The 20371-nt window shown below is 56.5% G+C and overlaps 1 protein-coding gene across 1 annotated transcript in view; it reads right to left on the reverse strand.

The window, feature by feature from the left end:
• LOC139266081 (matrix-remodeling-associated protein 5) overlaps positions 1-20371 on the reverse strand; it is an 87766-nt gene that overhangs the window by 31098 nt on the left and 36297 nt on the right. Inside the window, exon 4 of the mRNA XM_070883935.1 lies at positions 4068-4458. Coding sequence (XP_070740036.1) covers positions 4068-4458 — 391 coding nt within the window. The remainder of the gene's footprint in view (positions 1-4067; positions 4459-20371) is intronic.

The following is a 20371-nucleotide window of genomic DNA, read 5'->3' on the forward strand; positions in this document are numbered from 1 at the left end:
CAAACCCGCCTGTCCCGAGTACTGCTCAACTACCGCACGAGACCCCACTCGCTCACAGGGGTGCCCCCGGCTGAGCTACTCATGAAAAGGATACTTAAAACCAGACTCTCGCTGGTTCACCCCAACCTGCATGATCAGGTAGAGAGCAGGCGGCAGCAACAAAATGTAAACAATGGTCGCGCCACTGTGTCAGTGGAAATTGATCTGAATGACCCTGTGTATGTGCTAAACTATGGACATGGTCCCAAGTGGATCGCGGGCACGGTGATAGCTAAAGAAGGGAATAGGGTGTCTGTAGTCAAACTTGACAGTGGACAAATTTGCAGAAAGCACGTGGACCAAACGAGGCTGCGGTTCACAGACTGCCCTGAACAACCCTCAGCAGACATCACCTTTTTCGCGCCCACAACACACACCCATAGGATCAACAACATCACCCCGGACCAGGAAATTGAACCCATCACGCCCAACAGCCCAGCAAGGCCAGGCTCACCCAGCAGCCCTGCAGGGCCAACAACACGCCAGCCCAGCGAGGGCACAGCCAACACACCAGAACAAACATTTGTACCGAGGCGGTCCACCAGGGAAAGAAAGGCTCCCGACCGCCTCACCTTGTACATAGTTTTCACTTTGACTTTGGGGGGGGTGGGAGTGATATTGTGTATCTGTAAAGCATGCACTTCCATGTTCCGCCACCAGGGAGCGCATCCCCTGAAGTCCCAAGGGATCCCAGCATCCCTAGGGAACACTGTATATAAGCCGGCCTTTAAGGCCTGTTCCTCACTCTGGAGTGTCTTAATAAAGACTGAGGTCACTGTTACTTTAACCTCTCTGTGTGCAGTCCCATCTGTGTTAGGAACACAATAGTACAAGTGATAGCTAATGATGGAAATGATACAAGAAGTGAGGGTAACTGGTATTGCATGATTGATACTATAGCAATACCAGGTTTTTGTAGTTAAATATAAGAAAGTATACTTTATGCTGTACAATATGCATTTCCTATATTGATTTCTCTAAAAACAATGCATCTCATCATCATAGGCAATCCCTCGGAATCGAGGAAGACTTGCTTCCACTCCCAAAGTGAGTTCTTTGGTGACTGAACTGTCCGATACGAGAGCCACAGACCCTGTTACAGATGGGACAGACGTTCGTCGGGGGAGGGGGTCGGTGGGGCTGATTTGCCGCGCGCTCCTTCCGCTGCCTGCGCCTGGCCTCTTCATGCTCCTTGCGTCGAGCCTCAAAGAGCTCAACGCCCTCCCGGATGGACTTTCTCCACCAAGGACGGTCTTCGGCCAGGGTCTCCCAGGTGTCAGTGGTGATGTCGCACTTTACCAGGGAGGCTTTGAGGGTGTCCTTATAATCCACATTTCCTGCACACTTTAAATATGCATATCGTATGGGGCCTTGCATTCAGTAATAGGGGAGGGGCAGCAGAGGCCTAAACTTTCCTTGTGTGGTTTGGCGGAGCATTCCTACTCCACCTGGCACCACAAAGAAAAGTAAAATTTACCTTTTTCAGCCCCTCCTTCTTCCTGGCAGCTCCTGATTGGCTTTCCCCCAGTTTTCCTGCCTAAGCCTAAAACTGCAGTCGTGTCTCAATGATGTCAGCGGGACCCAACATGCATATGTAAAGAAGGACCCTGTCAGCTTAGGGGTGGTGTCCTTGCCGCCTGCACAGCAATGTCCCCTGTCAGCTGCGTGGACGCTCAGCGCTCCAGGAAACCTGCGCAGCCGGCTTTTCAATACAAAAACTTTCACGGAATGCGCAGGGCCAAACAAAATGAGAGGGAACATTGCTGCCCGGTCGATCAGTTTAAAATCTGGAATGATGGGATCCTCGCGGCTTACTGCGGGGGGTAAATAATCTTGGCAATTTTAACTGCCCGCCTGCCCGGTTTCCGCCGGATGGGTAGGAATAAAATCATTCCCTGTACACTTTGGTGCAGAGATTTCTGTCAGAGAATTGCAGCTTTGTGAGAAGCTCAGGGTCACCAGGGTCTTCTAGAGCTATAACTTTCAGCTTTATAAAAAGACTCAACAAGGTAGCGGATGACGACTTCCTGGTTGCATCTTTGCTAAAAGCTCTCAGATGCTTTTTTAAATTCACAGCATAAATGACCATTCATAGGGCATGCCAGGATTTGTTGTTGTAATCCACCTTTCCTTACCCTGTTTTTTTTTAACCCCCTCACCCATATATGCATTGCAGACACACTGATGGTGTTAACAGCCAGGAACAAAGTGGCAGTGAAAGTAACCAGAATTTGTTGTTCTTGTATGAAAACAAGGTAAAGTACAAACTGTTCAACTTTTTGTAAAATAACTGCTGACAAAGAATGTAAGCTACTATAATCGAGGGGTTGCTTATTTGGCAAACACAAAATATGTATGACAAATTAAACTTTGCAGTTTGAAATGTTTCCACTCTAATTTTTATTTATATATTGTAACATATCATATATGTTTAGAGCAACTGAATTAATTTTACTTAGATGTAACTGAGATAAACTGAAAAACAATGAGCAGAATTTTTTTTAATATAAAGGTGGCAAATTGTGGAAGGACTGTACCGTTACTCTGGTTTGGAGAAAAGCTGTGCCTGCCACAAAACTGGCCACATCCCCAGATCAAATTCATTACCATTACGTTTCCGTTAATTGCGCTTGCTTCTGGGCCTTCAGGAGGCTTTTAAAATCACTAATAGGCACATTCTAAAAGCTGTTGAATATATATTTTTTTAAGTTGCTAAGAAACTGACTTACTGTACACCGATATAACTAGCAAATGGTTTGTGTAGTATTTTTAAAGTCATTTTCAGTTATTTAAAATCGGGCTACTCACAGGTGGTGGACTAGACTGATAAAAATTGCTTATTCTTTGTGACAATCCCATTTTCACCTGTATTAATCCAACTGCATCAAGTTACCACTCTTAAATATATCAAGGAATATTTTTCAAAGCAACATTAAAAAAAAAATGATGTTCTAAAATGCTGCCCGAATGTGCTGGTTCATGGCAGATTTTAGATTCAGCGATATGCTAATATTTTTGAGTGGAAATTTGAGAAGAAAAAATATTTCTCAAAACTAGCGCAATTTGCACACTGATTACCGATTGTGTCCAAAGTGGAAACTTCATGCCATGGAATTGTTATTAGAGCTTTATAGCATAGAAGGAAGCTATTTGGCCTATCTTACCTGTATCAGCTCTCTGAAAGAGCTATCCATTTAGTCACATTGCCCTACACTTTCCCCATATCTTTGTAAATTGTTCTTTTCCAAATATTTATCCATTTCCCTTTGAGTTTCACCTTTTCTTAAGATTTAGATTTTTTGGTGCTCATTGTAACAATCTACACCCTAAACATGTGGAACTGTCTGCTCAGTTGATATTGTATAGACACATGTCCCAATTTATGTATGTAACTGTAGTAAGTAATCAGGGCATATTTGTTTCTTTATCTACCTGCAATGCACATAGAAAATGCAATATTCAGATAGTACCATTATATATAATACACTAAACCCCATATCCTAACTCGCACCAAGTCCTCTTCATCCATCACCCCTGTGCTCGCTAACCTACACTGGCTCCCAGTCTGGAAATGCCTAAAGTTTAAAATTCTCATCCTTGTCTTCGAATCCCTCCATGGACTTGTCCCCTCCCTATGTCTGCATCCTTCTCCAGCCCGACAACCTACCGAGTTATCTGTGCCCCTCCAAATCTGGCCTCTTGTGCAACCCCGATTTTAATCGCTCCACCATTGGCACTGTGCCTTCAGCTGCCCAAGCGCAAAGTTGTGGAATTCCTTCCCTCAACCTCTCCGCCTCTTTACCCCTCTCTCCTCCTTTTAAGATGCTCCTTAAAACTTACCTCTTTGACCAAACCCTGTCCTCATATCCCCTTATGTGGCTCGGTGTCAAACTCTGTTTCATAACGCTCTTGTAAAGCGCCTTGGGATGTTTTACTGTGTTAAAGACGCTATATAAATTCAAGTTGTTGTTGTACTACACGCTATATTATGCACTATCCTGGGCAGTGTGGTTTCTCACTGAATGTACCTTCTTTCTTCTTGTTCCACTCGACTAGCCATTTTAAATTGCAGTCACAATTCCAACGGTTGGCATGGAGATAGAGATTTTCCAGTTCCGTCATGTAATAGAACATCTGTGGGGGGAGCGTCTCCAGCATGTTGTCGGACAGGTAGAGGTGTTTCAATGTCGATATCTTGAAATGTCGCAGGAATACGAATGTTACGAAGGTGTTTGGGTGCAGTTGCTGCAAAAGGTTGCTCTCCAGCTGAAGGGACTTCAGTGCCGTCAGACCAAAAAATGTTTGAGGGTCAATGAATTCAATTTTGTTGTGATCAATATGGAGGTGTATCAGACTGGAAAGACCCTCAAACATTTTGCTATTTATGACTTTAATCTTGTTGTAGCTTAACTTTAGAATCTGACAAATGGAAAAAAAAATTATAATAATTCATTGGGGATCACATTATTGGCTCTGACCACATTATGTTCAGTCATCCAACATTCAATGAGTGTTGCAGGTAAACAGTATAGAAAGACAATAAGAGGTCATATTGGAGAATTGGCCATAGATTAAAAATAAAGGCTGATTGGCATACACAATGGTATAGAGTGGCTGAATCTAGATTTGCATCCCTGACTCCCTATGGTGAGTTCTCCATTTCAGCTTGCCTTGTGGGTATAGATACTAAGTTGAGCCAAGATACAGTTGCTATAAAATACACAAAGTGTGATTTAGTCACTGATTTCTCCCATCGCTGGAGATGCAGTTCGATGAAACCATTCTTCCTGACAACCATTTTTAGTTGTTGATTAGCGCCTCTATCAAGTTGTACCTTTGATATTTGTCCCCAATTTCACAACCCTGAACCTGTACTTCATTCTCCATCTGCCTTGGCACATTTTAAAGTATTGTTTTGGCTTTGCTTTCTAATTAATTATCTTGCATATCTCTGTAAGGTCCTGTTTTAAGGCTGAAGAGCTCTAGCTGATCAAGTTGTTCCTTATGGCTCTTCCCTCAGGCACTAGGGACCAGGCAGCTTGTTCTCCTCTACACTGCCACTAGAGCCACAATGGCCTCTTCTTGCTACAGTGACTAGAACTGTACACGGTAGTCTAGATACGGCCAATACAGAGCACTGTACAACTGCACTGTGACCTTTTGGGGATTTGAACTTTGTTTATTGTTCCCCCACATTGTTTAGACACGGTGAGTGTCACACTTAAGCTTCTTTTACCTTTCCCTCTCGACAAGTTTTCTCTAGCATTTGTCTGACTAGATCAGCCTTCGCGCAAACCCTGTTTAGTCTCTTTAAGATCTTGACTACCTCCTCTGAGTCCACAGTCCTTGCTGGTTTAGTGCTATTTGTGAATTTAACTACTTCACATTAAGTCTGCAATTCTAGGTTATTTTTGTAAACCAGGAACAGGATGATCCCAGCATGGATTTCTGGGATTCCTCCATTCAATACTTCCTCCCATTATGACCTAGCTCTTCTTATAACTTCCCTTCCTATTAGATAGTTACTAATCTATGTTCATATTTTACATCTGATGGCCACTAACCTCAGTTTGTAAAGAAATGTCTTGTGGTGCTTTAATAAAGGCCTTTCAAAGACAAGGCACATTAAGGTATATGGCATCTCCACAAAACAAGATCTACCTCTTCTAAAGGCATGTTGTTGTTTGGTTATTTTTATACACGTACCATCTCATTTTGTTTCTGTTTATTCATTTCCAATCACCCTTTTTGAATATAAGAACTACATTTGTCTGTTTACAGTCTGTTGAAGCAACTCCAGTTTTCATTAAATCCCCGAGATGACCATCGGTTTTTCACAGATCTTTTTCCTGTGTCTCTAAGTGCCCTTGGATTTTAGTTAATCTGCCTGGGAGCTATTGGCTAATGTGTGCTTGATGTTAGATGATACATTAATGTCCTCTGTGATTGAAAACCTCCATGAAGTTAGCGTGTTAACTATCTCAAATCCATTCTCATGATTTGCTCTAGTCAGGTCCCTTAGATTTTTAATTTGTTCCCTGATTATCCTCTTGCTGTTATAGCATTGGAAGAATTTTTTGGTATTATGTTTTTCACCAGCTGCTATGACCCTTTCCAGTTTTCTCTTGGTATTATCAATCTCTTTATAACCAGTGTCTGTATATTGGGCTATAATTTGCTGCAGTCGGCATCTAATGTTGTCTGCTGTTAGTTAGACTTGCTCTTGCATGTTTAGGTTTTTTAATTTTTTTGCGTGGCAAGTTGCTGAAAGTGTGAGCTGACAACATTGCAAGGAGGGAAATCGGGCATCTGGGATCTGAATGAACTGGGAAAGCAACTGTGTATCTCCTTAACCAATCAGATAAAAGGTTTGCGAAATTATCAGCGAAAGGAGAAGAAAGTGTAAATTAGAGTGGGTGAATTCAATGTCAAACCAAGTGCAGAAAGAGGCTGCAATTTATAGCCCAATATTTTTGAAGAATTTTTATTTCCTTTTCATTTTAGTCTTTATAAACACTGATTATTTATTTACTGGAATAATCTTTGATTCTTGCAGGTTATATGATACCAGTATGGTCACTGCTCCACAACAAAAACTACCAGGTCCCCTCTAGTGTCCAGATGAGTTACATTACATTCCCCTTTCTTTAAAATGGACTCGGATCAGAAAACATTACCACAAACTGCTTGTTACGTTTTTCGGTTGTTTGTTGGATATTCTATAGCACTCCTAGAAGTAGACTTCACATCCACTAGGAACCGGACTTTGTCTTTAGCTGTCCAATATCAAGGTAAACAATGGCAAGACTCAAGAGTTTGAGAACTCTTACCGCTGTGCTCCTGCTTACTGGAGCCACTGTGCAATTCCTCTTATTTTTGGTAGGCATACGGAATATGCACTCTATCAGACTGTGGTTCAGGCAAAGCCAACAGATAATTTATTTAACATAAAACAGTCAAATGAACAGCATTCAGTTCAAACCTTATATTTACAGTGATTCATAAACTTTATTATCCTACTTGATATATCAAGAACAACAAATGTGCTTTTCCTGAGCTCTCAACATAAATTGATGAAAAGCAAAATAGTGCGGATGCTGGAAATCTGAAATAAAAACAGAAAATGCTGAAAACGCTCAGCAGGTCAGGCAGCATCTGTGGAGAGAGCAACAGAGTTAACAGTTCAGGTTTACGATCTTTCATCAGTACTGGAAGATGTTAGAAATGAACAGCTTTAAAGAAGTACAGAGCTAGGGGAAAGGTGGGGGTGAGGGGCGGGAAAGAAAACAGGAGCGAGGTCTGTGATGGGGTGGAGAATGTGTGCTTGTTGGCTTGCATGCTTCTAGTATGGATTTGAAGGTCGGAAGCGGCGAGGAGCGGAGGTCGGAAGTGGTGAGGAGGAGCGGAGGTCGGAAGCGGTGAGGAGGAGCGGAGGTCGGAAGCGGTGAGGAGGAGCGGAGGTCGGAAGCGGCGAGGAGCGGAGGTCGGAAGCGGCGAGGAGCGGAGGTCGGAAGCGAGGAGGAGCGGAGGTCGGAAGCGGTGAGGAGGAGCGGAGGTCGGAAGCGGCGAGGAGCGGAGGTCGGAAGCGGCGAGGAGCGGAGGTCGGAAGCGAGGAGGAGCGGAGGTCGGAAGCGGTGAGGAGGAGCGGAGGTCGGAAGCGGCGAGGAGCGGAGGTCGGAAGCGGCGAGGAGCGGAGGTCGGAAGCGAGGAGGAGCGGAGGTCGGAAGCGGCGAGGAGCGGAGGTCGGAAGCGAGGAGGAGCGGAGGTCGGAAGCGGCGAGGAGCGGAGGTCGGAAGCGAGGAGGAGCGGAGGTCGGAAGCGGCGAGGAGCGGAGGTCGGAAGCGGCGAGGAGCGGAGGTCGGAAGCGGTGAGGAGGAGCGGAGGTCGGAAGCGAGGAGGAGCGGAGGTCGGAAGCGGTGAGGAGGAGCGGAGGTCGGAAGCGGTGAGGAGGAGCGGAGGTCGGAAGCGGTGAGGAGGAGCGGAGGTCGGAAGCGGTGAGGAGGAGCGGAGGTCGGAAGCGGCGAGGAGCGGAGGTCGGAAGCGGTGAGGAGGAGCGGAGGTCGGAAGCGGTGAGGAGGAGCGGAGGTCGGAAGCGGTGAGGAGGAGCGGAGGTCGGAAGCGGTGAGGAGGAGCGGAGGTCGGAAGCGGTGAGGAGGAGCGGGGGTCGGAAGCGGTGAGGAGGAGCGGAGGTCGGAAGCGAGGAGGAGCGGAGGTCGGAAGCGGCGAGGGGCGGAGGTCGGAAGCGAGGAGGAGCGGAGGTCGGAAGCGAGGAGGAGCGGAGGTCGGAAGCGAGGAGGAGCGGAGGTCGGAAGCGAGGAGGAGCGGAGGTCGGAAGCGAGGAGGAGCGGAGGTCGGAAGCGGCGAGGAGCGGAGGTCGGAAGCGAGGAGGAGCGGAGGTCGGAAGCGAGGAGGAGCGGAGGTCGGAAGCGAGGAGGAGCGGAGGTCGGAAGCGGCGAGGGGCGGAGGTCGGAAGCGAGGAGGAGCGGAGGTCGGAAGCGAGGAGGAGCGGAGGTCGGAAGCGAGGAGGAGCGGAGGTCGGAAGCGGCGAGGGGCGGAGGTCGGAAGCGAGGAGGAGCGGAGGTCGGAAGCGAGGAGGAGCGGAGGTCGGAAGCGAGGAGGAGCGGAGGTCGGAAGCGAGGAGGAGCGGAGGTCGGAAGCGAGGAGGAGCGGAGGTCGGAAGCGAGGAGGAGCGGGGGTCGGAAGCGGTGAGGAGGAGCGGAGGTCGGAAGCGGTGAGGAGGAGCGGAGGTCGGAAGCGAGGAGGGGCGGAGGTCGGAAGAGGCGAGGAGCGGAGGTCGGAAGCGAGGAGGAGCGGAGGTCGGAAGAGGCGAGGAGCGGAGGTCGGAAGCGGCGAGGAGCGGAGGTCGGAAGCGGCGAGGAGCGGAGGTCGGAAGCGGCGAGGAGCGGAGGTCGGAAGCGGGGAGGAGCGGAGGTCGGAAGCGGCGAGGAGCGGAGGTCGGAAGCGAGGAGGAGCGGAGGTCGGAAGCGAGGAGCGGAGGTCGGAAGCGAGGAGGAGTGGAGGTCGGAAGCGGCGAGGAGCGGAGGTCGGAAGCGAGGAGGAGCGGAGGTCGGAAGCGGCGAGGAGCGGAGGTCGGAAGCGGCGAGGAGCGGAGGTCGGAAGCGAGGAGGAGCGGAGGTCGGAAGCGAGGAGCGGAGGTCGGAAGCGAGGAGCGGAGGTCGGAAGCGAGGAGGAGCGGAGGTCGGAAGCGAGGAGCGGAGGTCGGAAGCGAGGAGGAGCGGAGGTCGGAAGCGAGGAGGAGCGGAGGTCGGAAGCGAGGAGGAGTGGAGGTCGGAAGCGGCGAGGAGCGGAGGTCGGAAGCGGCGAGGAGCGGAGGTCGGAAGCGGCGAGGAGCGGAGGTCGGAAGTGGCGAAGAGGAGCGGAGGTCGGAAGCGAGGAGGAGCGGAGGTCGGAAGCGAGGAGGAGCGGAGGTCGGAAGCGAGGAGGAGCGGAGGTCGGAAGCGGCGAGGAGCGGAGGTCGGAAGCGGCGAGGAGCGGAGGTCGGAAGCGAGGAGGAGCGGAGGTCGGAAGCGGCGAGGAGCGGAGGTCGGAAGCGAGGAGGAGCGGAGGTCGGAAGCGGCGAGGAGCGGAGGTCGGAAGCGGCGAGGAGCGGAGGTCGGAAGCGGTGAGGAGGAGCGGAGGTCGGAAGCGAGGAGGAGTGGAGGTCGGAAGCGGTGAGGAGGAGCGGAGGTCGGAAGCGAGGAGGAGCGGAGGTCGGAAGCGAGGAGCGGAGGTCGGAAGCGAGGAGGAGCGGAGGTCGGAAGCGAGGAGGAGCGGAGGTCGGAAGCGAGGAGGAGTGGAGGTCGGAAGCGGCGAGGAGCGGAGGTCGGAAGCGGCGAGGAGCGGAGGTCGGAAGCGGCGAGGAGCGGAGGTCGGAAGTGGCGAAGAGGAGCGGAGGTCGGAAGCGAGGAGGAGCGGAGGTCGGAAGCGAGGAGGAGCGGAGGTCGGAAGCGAGGAGGAGCGGAGGTCGGAAGCGGCGAGGAGCGGAGGTCGGAAGCGGCGAGGAGCGGAGGTCGGAAGCGAGGAGGAGCGGAGGTCGGAAGCGGCGAGGAGCGGAGGTCGGAAGCGAGGAGGAGCGGAGGTCGGAAGCGGCGAGGAGCGGAGGTCGGAAGCGGCGAGGAGCGGAGGTCGGAAGCGGTGAGGAGGAGCGGAGGTCGGAAGCGAGGAGGAGTGGAGGTCGGAAGCGGTGAGGAGGAGCGGAGGTCGGAAGCGAGGAGGAGCGGAGGTCGGAAGCGAGGAGCGGAGGTCGGAAGCGAGGAGGAGCGGAGGTCGGAAGCGAGGAGCGGAGGTCGGAAGCGGCGTGGAGCGGAGGTCGGAAGCGGCGAGGAGCGGAGGTCGGAAGCGGCGAGGAGCGGAGGTCGGAAGCGGCGAGGAGCGGAGGTCGGAAGTGGCGAAGAGGAGCGGAGGTCGGAAGCGAGGAGGAGCGGAGGTCGGAAGCGAGGAGGAGCGGAGGTCGGAAGCGAGGAGGAGCGGAGGTCGGAAGCGAGGAGGAGCGGAGGTCGGAAGCGGCGAGGAGCGGAGGTCGGAAGCGAGGAGGAGCGGAGGTCGGAAGCGGCGAGGAGCGGAGGTCGGAAGCGAGGAGGAGCGGAGGTCGGAATCGGCGAGGAGGAGCGGAGGTCGGAAGCGGCGAGGAGCGGAGGTCGGAAGCGGCGAGGAGCGGGGGTCGGAATCGGCGAGGAGCGGGGGTCGGAAGCGAGGAGGAGCGGAGGTCGGAAGCGGCGAGGAGGAGCGGAGGTCGGAAGCGAGGAGGAGCGGAGGTCGGAAGCGAGGAGGAGCGGAGGTCGGAAGCGAGGAGGAGCGGAGGTCGGAAGCGAGGAGGAGCGGAGGTCGGAAGCGAGGAGGAGCGGGGGTCGGAAGCGAGGAGGAGCGGAGGTCGGAAGCGGCGAGGAGCGGAGGTCGGAAGCGGCGAGGAGCGGAGGTCGGAAGCGAGGAGGAGCGGAGGTCGGAATCGGTGAGGAGCGGAGGTCGGAAGCGAGGAGGAGCGGAGGTCGGAAGCGAGGAGGAGCGGAGGTCGGAAGCGAGGAGCGGAGGTCGGAAGCGAGGAGCGGAGGTCGGAATCGAGGAGCGGAGGTCGGAAGCGGCGAGGGGCGGAGGTCGGAAGCGGCGAGGAGTGGAGGTCGGAAGCGGCGAGGAGGAGTGCAGGTCGGAAGCGAGGAGGAGCGGAGGTCGGAAGCGGCGAGGAGGAGCGGAGGTCGGAAGCGAGGAGGAGCGGAGGTCGGAAGCGGGGAGGAGCGGAGGTCGGAAGCGAGGAGGAGCGGAGGTCGGAAGCGGGGAGGAGCGGAGGTCGGAAGCGGGGAGGAGCGGAGGTCGGAAGCGGCGAGGAGCGGAGGTCGGAAGCGAGGAGGAGCGGAGGTCGGAAGCGAGGAGCGGAGGTCGGAAGCGAGGAGGAGCGGAGGTCGGAAGCGAGGAGCGGAGGTCGGAGCGGAGGTCGGAAGCGGCGAGGAGCGGAGGTCGGAAGCGGCGAGGAGCGGAGGTCGGAAGCGAGGAGGAGCGGAGGTCGGAAGCGAGGAGCGGAGGTCGGAAGCGAGGAGCGGAGGTCGGAAGCGGCGAGGAGCGGAGGTCGGAAGCGGCGAGGAGGAGCGGAGGTCGGAAGCGAGGAGCGGAGGTCGGAAGCGAGGAGCGGAGGTCGGAAGCGGCGAGGAGCGGAGGTCGGAAGCGGCGAGGAGCGGAGGTCGGAAGCGAGGAGGAGCGGAGGTCGGAAGCGAGGAGGAGCGGAGGTCGGAAGCGAGGAGCGGAGGTCGGAAGCGAGGAGCGGAGGTCGGAAGCGGCGAGGAGCGGAGGTCGGAAGCGAGGAGGAGCGGAGGTCGGAAGCGGCGAGGAGGAGCGGAGGTCGGAAGCGGCGAGGAGGAGCGGAGGTCGGAAGCGAGGAGCGGAGGTCGGAAGCGAGGAGGAGCGGAGGTCGGAAGCGGCGAGGAGCGGAGGTCGGAAGCGGCGTGGAGCGGAGGTCGGAAGCGAGGAGGAGCGGAGGTCGGAAGCGAGGAGGAGCGGAGGTCGGAAGCGGCGAGGAGCGGAGGTCGGAAGCGGCGTGGAGCAGAGGTCGGAAGCGAGGAGGAGCGGAGGTCGGAAGCGAGGAGGAGCGGAGGTCGGAAGAGGCGAGGAGGAGCGGAGGTCGGAAGCGAGGAGGAGCGGAGGTCGGAAGCGAGGAGGAGCGGAGGTCGGAATCGGCGAGGAGCGGAAGTCGGAAGCGGCGTGGAGCGGAGGTCGGAAGCGAGGAGGAGCGGAGGTCGGAAGCGAGGAGGAGCGGAGGTCGGAAGCGAGGAGGAGCGGAGGTCGGAAGCGAGGAGGAGCGGAGGTCGGAAGCGAGGAGGAGCGGAGGTCGGAAGCGGGGAGGAGCGGAGGTCGGAAGCGGGGAGGAGCGGAGGTCGGAAGCGGGGAGGAGCGGAGGTCGGAAGCGGGGAGGAGCGGAGGTCGGAAGCGGCGAGGAGCGGAGGTCGGAAGCGAGGAGGAGCGGAGGTCGGAAGCGGCGAGGAGCGGAGGTCGGAAGCGAGGAGCGGAGGTCGGAAGCGGCGAGGAGCGGAGGTCGGAATCGGCGGGGAGGAGCGGAGGTCGGAAGCGAGGAGGAGCGGAGGTCGGAAGCGAGGAGCGGAGGTCGGAAGCGGCGAGGAGGAGCGGAGGTCGGAAGCGAGGAGCGGAGGTCGGAAGCGGCGAGGAGCGGAGGTCGGAAGCGGGGAGGAGCGGAGGTCGGAATCGGCGGGGAGGAGCGGAGGTCGGAAGCGAGGAGGAGCGGAGGTCGGAAGCGAGGAGGAGCGGAGGTCGGAAGCGGCGAGGAGGAGCGGAGGTCGGAAGCGAGGAGCGGAGGTCGGAAGCGAGGAGCGGAGGTCGGAATCGGCGGGGAGGAGCGGAGGTCGGAAGCGGCGAGGAGGAGCGGAGGTCGGAAGCGGGGAGGAGCGGAGGTCGGAAGCGGGGAGGAGCGGAGGTCGGAAGCGGCGAGGAGCGGAGGTCGGAAGCGAGGAGGAGCGGAGGTCGGAAGCGAGGAGCGGAGGTCGGAAGCGAGGAGGAGCGGAGGTCGGAAGCGAGGAGCGGAGGTCGGAGCGGAGGTCGGAAGCGGCGAGGAGCGGAGGTCGGAAGCGGCGAGGAGCGGAGGTCGGAAGCGAGGAGGAGCGGAGGTCGGAAGCGAGGAGCGGAGGTCGGAAGCGAGGAGCGGAGGTCGGAAGCGGCGAGGAGCGGAGGTCGGAAGCGGCGAGGAGGAGCGGAGGTCGGAAGCGAGGAGCGGAGGTCGGAAGCGAGGAGCGGAGGTCGGAAGCGGCGAGGAGCGGAGGTCGGAAGCGGCGAGGAGCGGAGGTCGGAAGCGAGGAGGAGCGGAGGTCGGAAGCGAGGAGGAGCGGAGGTCGGAAGCGAGGAGCGGAGGTCGGAAGCGAGGAGCGGAGGTCGGAAGCGGCGAGGAGCGGAGGTCGGAAGCGAGGAGGAGCGGAGGTCGGAAGCGGCGAGGAGGAGCGGAGGTCGGAAGCGGCGAGGAGGAGCGGAGGTCGGAAGCGAGGAGCGGAGGTCGGAAGCGAGGAGGAGCGGAGGTCGGAAGCGGCGAGGAGCGGAGGTCGGAAGCGGCGTGGAGCGGAGGTCGGAAGCGAGGAGGAGCGGAGGTCGGAAGCGAGGAGGAGCGGAGGTCGGAAGCGGCGAGGAGCGGAGGTCGGAAGCGGCGTGGAGCAGAGGTCGGAAGCGAGGAGGAGCGGAGGTCGGAAGCGAGGAGGAGCGGAGGTCGGAAGAGGCGAGGAGGAGCGGAGGTCGGAAGCGAGGAGGAGCGGAGGTCGGAAGCGAGGAGGAGCGGAGGTCGGAATCGGCGAGGAGCGGAAGTCGGAAGCGGCGTGGAGCGGAGGTCGGAAGCGAGGAGGAGCGGAGGTCGGAAGCGAGGAGGAGCGGAGGTCGGAAGCGAGGAGGAGCGGAGGTCGGAAGCGAGGAGGAGCGGAGGTCGGAAGCGAGGAGGAGCGGAGGTCGGAAGCGGGGAGGAGCGGAGGTCGGAAGCGGGGAGGAGCGGAGGTCGGAAGCGGGGAGGAGCGGAGGTCGGAAGCGGCGAGGAGCGGAGGTCGGAAGCGAGGAGGAGCGGAGGTCGGAAGCGGCGAGGAGCGGAGGTCGGAAGCGAGGAGCGGAGGTCGGAAGCGGCGAGGAGCGGAGGTCGGAATCGGCGGGGAGGAGCGGAGGTCGGAAGCGAGGAGGAGCGGAGGTCGGAAGCGAGGAGCGGAGGTCGGAAGCGGCGAGGAGGAGCGGAGGTCGGAAGCGAGGAGCGGAGGTCGGAAGCGGCGAGGAGCGGAGGTCGGAAGCGGGGAGGAGCGGAGGTCGGAATCGGCGGGGAGGAGCGGAGGTCGGAAGCGAGGAGGAGCGGAGGTCGGAAGCGAGGAGGAGCGGAGGTCGGAAGCGGCGAGGAGGAGCGGAGGTCGGAAGCGAGGAGCGGAGGTCGGAAGCGAGGAGCGGAGGTCGGAATCGGCGGGGAGGAGCGGAGGTCGGAAGCGGCGAGGAGGAGCGGAGGTCGGAAGCGAGGAGCGGAGGTCGGAAGCGGCGTGGAGCGGAGGTCAGAAGCGAGGAGCGGAGGTCGGAAGCGAGGGGCGGAGGTCGGAAGCGGGGAGGAGCGGAGGTGGGAAGCGAGGAGCGGAGGTCGGAAGCGAGGAGGAGCGGAGGTCGGAAGCGAGGAGCGGAGGTCGGAAGCGAGGAGCGGAGGTCGGAATCGGTGAGGAGCGGAGGTCGGAAGCGAGGAGCGGAGGTCGGAAGCGGCGAGGAGCGGAGGTCGGAATCGGTGAGGAGCGGAGGTCGGAAGCGAGGAGCGGAGGTCGGAAGCGAGGAGCGGAGGTCGGAAGCGAGGAGGAGCGGAGGTCGGAAGCGAGGAGCGGAGGTCGGAAGCGAGGAGCGGAGGTCGGAATCGAGGAGGAGCGGAGGTCGGAAGCGGCGAGGAGCGGAGGTCGGAAGCGGCGAGGAGCGGAGGTCGGAAGCGAGGAGCGGAGGTCGGAAGCGAGGAGCGGAGGTCGGAATCGGCGAGGAGGAGCGGAGGTCGGAAGCGAGGAGCGGAGGTCGGAAGCGAGGAGGAGCGGAGGTCGGAAGCGAGGAGCGGAGGTCGGAAGCGAGGAGGAGCGGAGGTCGGAAGCGAGGAGCGGAGGTCGGAAGCGGCGAGGAGCGGAGGTCGGAAGCGAGGAGGAGCGGAGGTCGGAAGCGGGGAGGAGCGGAGGTCGGAAGCGAGGAGGAGCGGAGGTCGGAAGCGAGGAGCGGAGGTCGGAAGCGGCGAGGAGCGGAGGTCGGAAGCGAGGAGGAGCGGAGGTCGGAAGCGAGGAGCGGAGGTCGGAAGCGAGGAGGAGTGGAGGTCGGAAGCGAGGAGCGGAGGTCGGAAGCGAGGAGGAGGAGCGGAGGTCGGAAGCGAGGAGCGGAGGTCGGAAGCGAGGAGCGGAGGTCGGAAGCGGCGAGGAGCGGAGGTCGGAAGCGAGGAGGAGCGGAGGTCGGAAGCGAGGAGCGGAGGTCGGAAGCGAGGAGGAGTGGAGGTCGGAAGCGAGGAGCGGAGGTCGGAAGCGAGGAGGAGGAGCGGAGGTCGGAAGCGAGGAGGAGGAGCGGAGGTCGGAAGCGAGGAGCGGAGGTCGGAAGCGAGGAGGAGTGGAGGTCGGAAGCGAGGAGCGGAGGTCGGAAGCGAGGAGGAGGAGCGGAGGTCGGAAGCGAGGAGGAGGAGCAGAGGTCGGAAGCGAGGAGGAGCGGAGGTCGGAAGCGAGGAGCGGAGGTCGGAAGCGAGGAGCGGAGGTCGGAAGCGGCGAGGAGCGGAGGTCGGAAGCGAGGAGGAGCGGAGGTCGGAAGCGAGGAGCGGAGGTCGGAAGCGAGGAGGAGTGGAGGTCGGAAGCGAGGAGCGGAGGTCGGAAGCGAGGAGGAGGAGCGGAGGTCGGAAGCGAGGAGGAGGAGCGGAGGTCGGAAGCGAGGAGTGGAGGTCGGAAGCGAGGAGGAGTGGAGGTCGGAAGCGAGGAGCGGAGGTCGGAAGCGAGGAGGAGGAGCGGAGGTCGGAAGCGAGGAGGAGGAGCAGAGGTCGGAAGCGAGGAGCGGAGGTCGGAAGCGAGGAGGAGCGGAGGTCGGAAGCGAGGAGCGGAGGTCGGAAGAGGCGAGGAGCGGAGGTCGGAAGCGAGGAGCGGAGGTCGGAAGCGAGGAGCGGAGGTCGGAAGCGAGGAGGAGTGGAGGTCGGAAGCGAGGAGCGGAGGTCGGAATCGGCGAGGAGGAGCGGAGGTCGGAAGCGAGGAGCGGAGGTCGGAAGCGAGGAGGAGCGGAGGTCGGAAGCGAGGAGGAGGAGCGGAGGTCGGAAGCGAGGAGCGGAGGTCGGAAGCGGCGAGGAGCGGAGGTCGGAAGCGAGGAGCGGAGGTCGGAAGCGGCGAGGAGCGGAGGTCGGAAGCGAGGAGCGGAGGTCGGAATCGGCGAGGAGGAGCGGAGGTCGGAAGCGAGGAGGAGCGGAGGTCGGAATCGGCGAGGAGGAGCGGAGGTCGGAAGCGAGGAGCGGAGGTCGGAAGCGAGGAGGAGCGGAGGTCGGAAGCGAGGAGCGGAGGTCGGAAGCGAGGAGGAGCGGAGGTCGGAAGCGAGGAGCGGAGGTCGGAAGCGGGGAGGAGCGGAGGTCGGAAGCGGGGAGGAGCGGAGGTCGGAATCAGTGAGGAGCGGAGGTCGGAAGCGAGGAGGAGCGGAGGTCGGAAGCGGCGAGGTCCAGAGATCAGAAGCGGAGAGGAGAAGACAGATGAGGCACGGAGCAGCGGAGAGGTCGGAGTCCAGAGGTGTAGTGGCATGGACAAGACCAAGGGAAGGTGCAGCATGGGCCAATAGCGAGGCTGTGAAGTCGTGAGGCCCACATTGCGTACTATGAATTCCAAGTAGAGAGAGGGGGAGGAAGGAAGGAGGACAGTAGGAGTATGTTTAAGTTTGTGTGTATGTATTGGCACATGCAGCGGAGCCTGGTATCCAGTTGTCTTGGATCCCCTTGCCACTGGACCAAGAGACCTTGCTCTGTCAAGTCCGTGTGGTGGCTGGTGTGTAAAGGCCCTCCCCACGTTAAAACATTCACGCACGGGCATCTTCCACCTTTTAAAATGAGTTCATCAGTTACATGAGTACTCATTTTTAGTGTGGAAGCAAGTTATCCTCGACCCCGAGGGACTGCCTCTGATGACGATGATGATGATGAGTATAGATTTAATACACAAATTGTTGCACAGGAATGTTAGGGAAAATACCCAGTGTGCACCCACTCCTTAAATGTTAATTGTGATGTCTAACCTTTAAATCTAGAGGAATAAAAATTGCTCTTCTGATGAGAGACAGAGTGGTGCAGTGGGTTCAACACTAATCTTTTACCACTGGGACCTGGATTCAAATCTGGCCCTGACAATGAAAAAGGTCGTACTACTGATGGAAACTGGGTGATGTGCCAGAACTGAGTACCCAGTTTCACACACATTGCTGTCAGAAGGTAGTGAGTAAAGGTCGTGTTCCTTAATGGAGAGTACAATTCAGGCAGGCAAGCTGCTAGGAGAATCATTTTTTGCCCACCTTCCTCTGATCAGCGCTGAGCAGCATTAGGTGGAAAATTGGAAACGACTTCCTAACCTGCCCTTTCAGCAGAAGGCGATGCATAGCATGAAAAAGACTAAATAAAAAATAACACTTCAATTTACACACGGCTAGACTTTCCACTTCACATCGCCCATCTATGGCCCATATAATGCCCAAAATGGACCTCTATTGTCCATTTTGAGGAAAAAGTGGAAACTAGGCCAGAAAGATCGCTGGAAAAATAAGCCCCCGAGTTTTGGCTCATTTCGCAGAACTGATCGGCGAGCTGATCGCCCACACCGCCTATCCCAGCGTTTGACACATCGCCATCACAAGGCCGGACTGATCGCTTGTCGAGAACAAGGCTGGGTAATAGTTGCTTTCCTGGGCTTTACAGAAGGAAATGGGCAATACGGACACCATATTGAAGATCAGAGGAAGGGTGGAGGCAGCTAAAATATCATGCTTAGATAGTTGTGAGTTATTTAAGGGAGCTGTATAGATAGATCTACTCAGATAATTAATTATATTTAATTTTAATAATAGTAGTCTAGTGGATTAGGCATTTTTTTTAATGAAAAGTGCATTTATACCAAGTGAAAATAATTATTGATAGTGATGGGGCCTATGCTTTCTGCGCCATTACTCGTAAGTGCTCACACGCTGGCTTCTGAAAGGATCTATCGAAGAGGTGGCAGAGAAATGCGTAGACCGAGATAGAGGAGACAGAAAGGCGAGCGTACAGCCAACGAAGGTACAACTTGTCTGAAAACGCGTGTCTTAGGAGGCTGCGCTTCTGGAAGGAGGTCATCGATGAGATTTGCCAGCTCATCACGGGGTATCTGCAGCCTTCCAGCATTATCAGAGCCGCACCGTCCGTTGAGGTGAAGGTTACTGCAGCACTAGCCTTCTACGCTTCGGGATCTTTTCAGGCTTCAGCTGGCGACATCTGTCTTATCTCTCAGCCCGCCACACACTGCTGTATTTGGCTGGTGACTGAAGCCCTTTACGCTTGCAGGATGGACTTTATAAGCTTCCCTATGACCAGGGAGGCGTAGACCGGGAGGGCTTTGGGTTTCTCCAGAATAGCAGACTTCCCCAAGGTGCAGGGAGCGATAGAATGCACGCACATCGCCCTGAAAGCCCCATTAAAGAACACCGAGGTGTTTCGTAACAGAAAGGGATTCCACTCCCTGAATGTGCAGCTTGTTGTTGACCACAAACAAATAATCATGACAGTAAATGCTACATTTCCTGGCAGCATCCATGATGCGCACATCCTACGTGAGAGTGCTATCCCTGACCTGTTTGTCAATCAGCCTGAAGGTCACGGTTGGATGCTGTGGATAAGGGATATGGCCTTGCCAGCTGGCTGATGGCGCCACTGCGTAATCCCGTCACTGAAGCAGAGAAACGTTACAATGAAAGCCACGTAGCGACACGCAACATCGTCGAAAAGACAATTGGAGTGCTCAAGCAGCGCTTCAGATGCCTGGACCACTCTGGTGGCAGCCTACAGTACCACCCTGACCAGGTCGCTGAGTTTATTGTGGTGTGTTGCATGCTGCATAATCTAGCAATAAGGAGAGAACAACTAACGCCAGATGGGGCTGCAGGTCCACTTCCAGAAGGAGGGGAGACGGAAGAGCCAGCCGGCGAGGAGGAGGAGGCGGAAGAGGAGGCTGGTGAGGACCTCGGGGAGGGCAATCAACCTGGCGATCTAGCCATGGTGCCCCCCCCCAGAAGACCAGTACCCAATGGCAGTTACGCGGCTGTAAGCTGTGCGTTTCCAGCTCATTTATGAATGCTTTTCATGACCTTTCATTGTGGATAGTTACATTTACATTTACTGTGAAGCAAAAGTTGCATTTGTGTAGAGTTATGTTTCTGCCTTGCCCGCAGTGTCCTGGCATGTTCATTAATGCTTAAGTTAAGTAAACTTTTGTTACAATAATACAATGCTCAACTAATGCAGAACAATTGTTAAAATGTTATGCTTATCGTAACTATGAGAGAATGCACAATTGTTAAACTCAATAAAAAAATTTATTTAACAATGAATTATTAAAAATATTTTATCAACACCCTTCCCTCCCCCTCCACTCCTCCCCCACCCCAAACAACTTAAAAAAAATTAACAATTATTATGAAAAAACAACTCCCCTCCCTATCTGCGGCCACGTCTCCCTCCAGGTCCTTTCCCACCCCGTGTTTTAGCACCTCCCGCCTGTTTTGGTCCCGGCAGACCGGGACGAAGCTGGCGTGCAGCGGGCGACGGCAAGACTTCCTGCCGTGGTGGAGGTGACCGAGTGGAAGACAAAGCATCACGATGTTCTTCCGAGTCAGGAGGAACTGTATCCTCCGTACTCGCTTGTGTGCTTAGGTTTGCACTTGGACCCAACACGACACCTTGGGGTGCTGCGCCGTGTCCAGCCAGCAACGCACGCCGAAGGGCGTTGGTTGCGGCAGTCTGCTCTCTGATCCCCCTCCAAGGTCTGTCGTGCTAACTCAGTTTGCATGACAGGCCAGTTGGAGAAGTTCGTGGATAACTGATGCAACCCCTGGATAAGCTTGTGACCGATCGCGACTGTCTCCTTGCACATGGAGATCAAGCACTCCGTCTGCCGTTCCAAGGTAGGCGATGGCTCACCTGGCTGACCCGGCCGCCGTGGGGGTCAGCGTGTGCAATGTGTTGCACCTTGGCGTTGCCAGCTGCACACCGCTTGGTCCCCGGTGCCTAATCGCTCTCAATTGAGATGACCGCAGGTTCATCCCCCTCCCCACATCAGCAGCCGCCTTGTGCAGGAGCTCCAGCTCTTCTTCATCCACCTCCTCCTCCTCGAGGCGAGTA

This window comes from Pristiophorus japonicus, chromosome 6, assembly GCF_044704955.1.
Source record: "Pristiophorus japonicus isolate sPriJap1 chromosome 6, sPriJap1.hap1, whole genome shotgun sequence".
In the NCBI taxonomy this organism is placed as follows: domain Eukaryota; kingdom Metazoa; phylum Chordata; class Chondrichthyes; family Pristiophoridae; genus Pristiophorus; species Pristiophorus japonicus.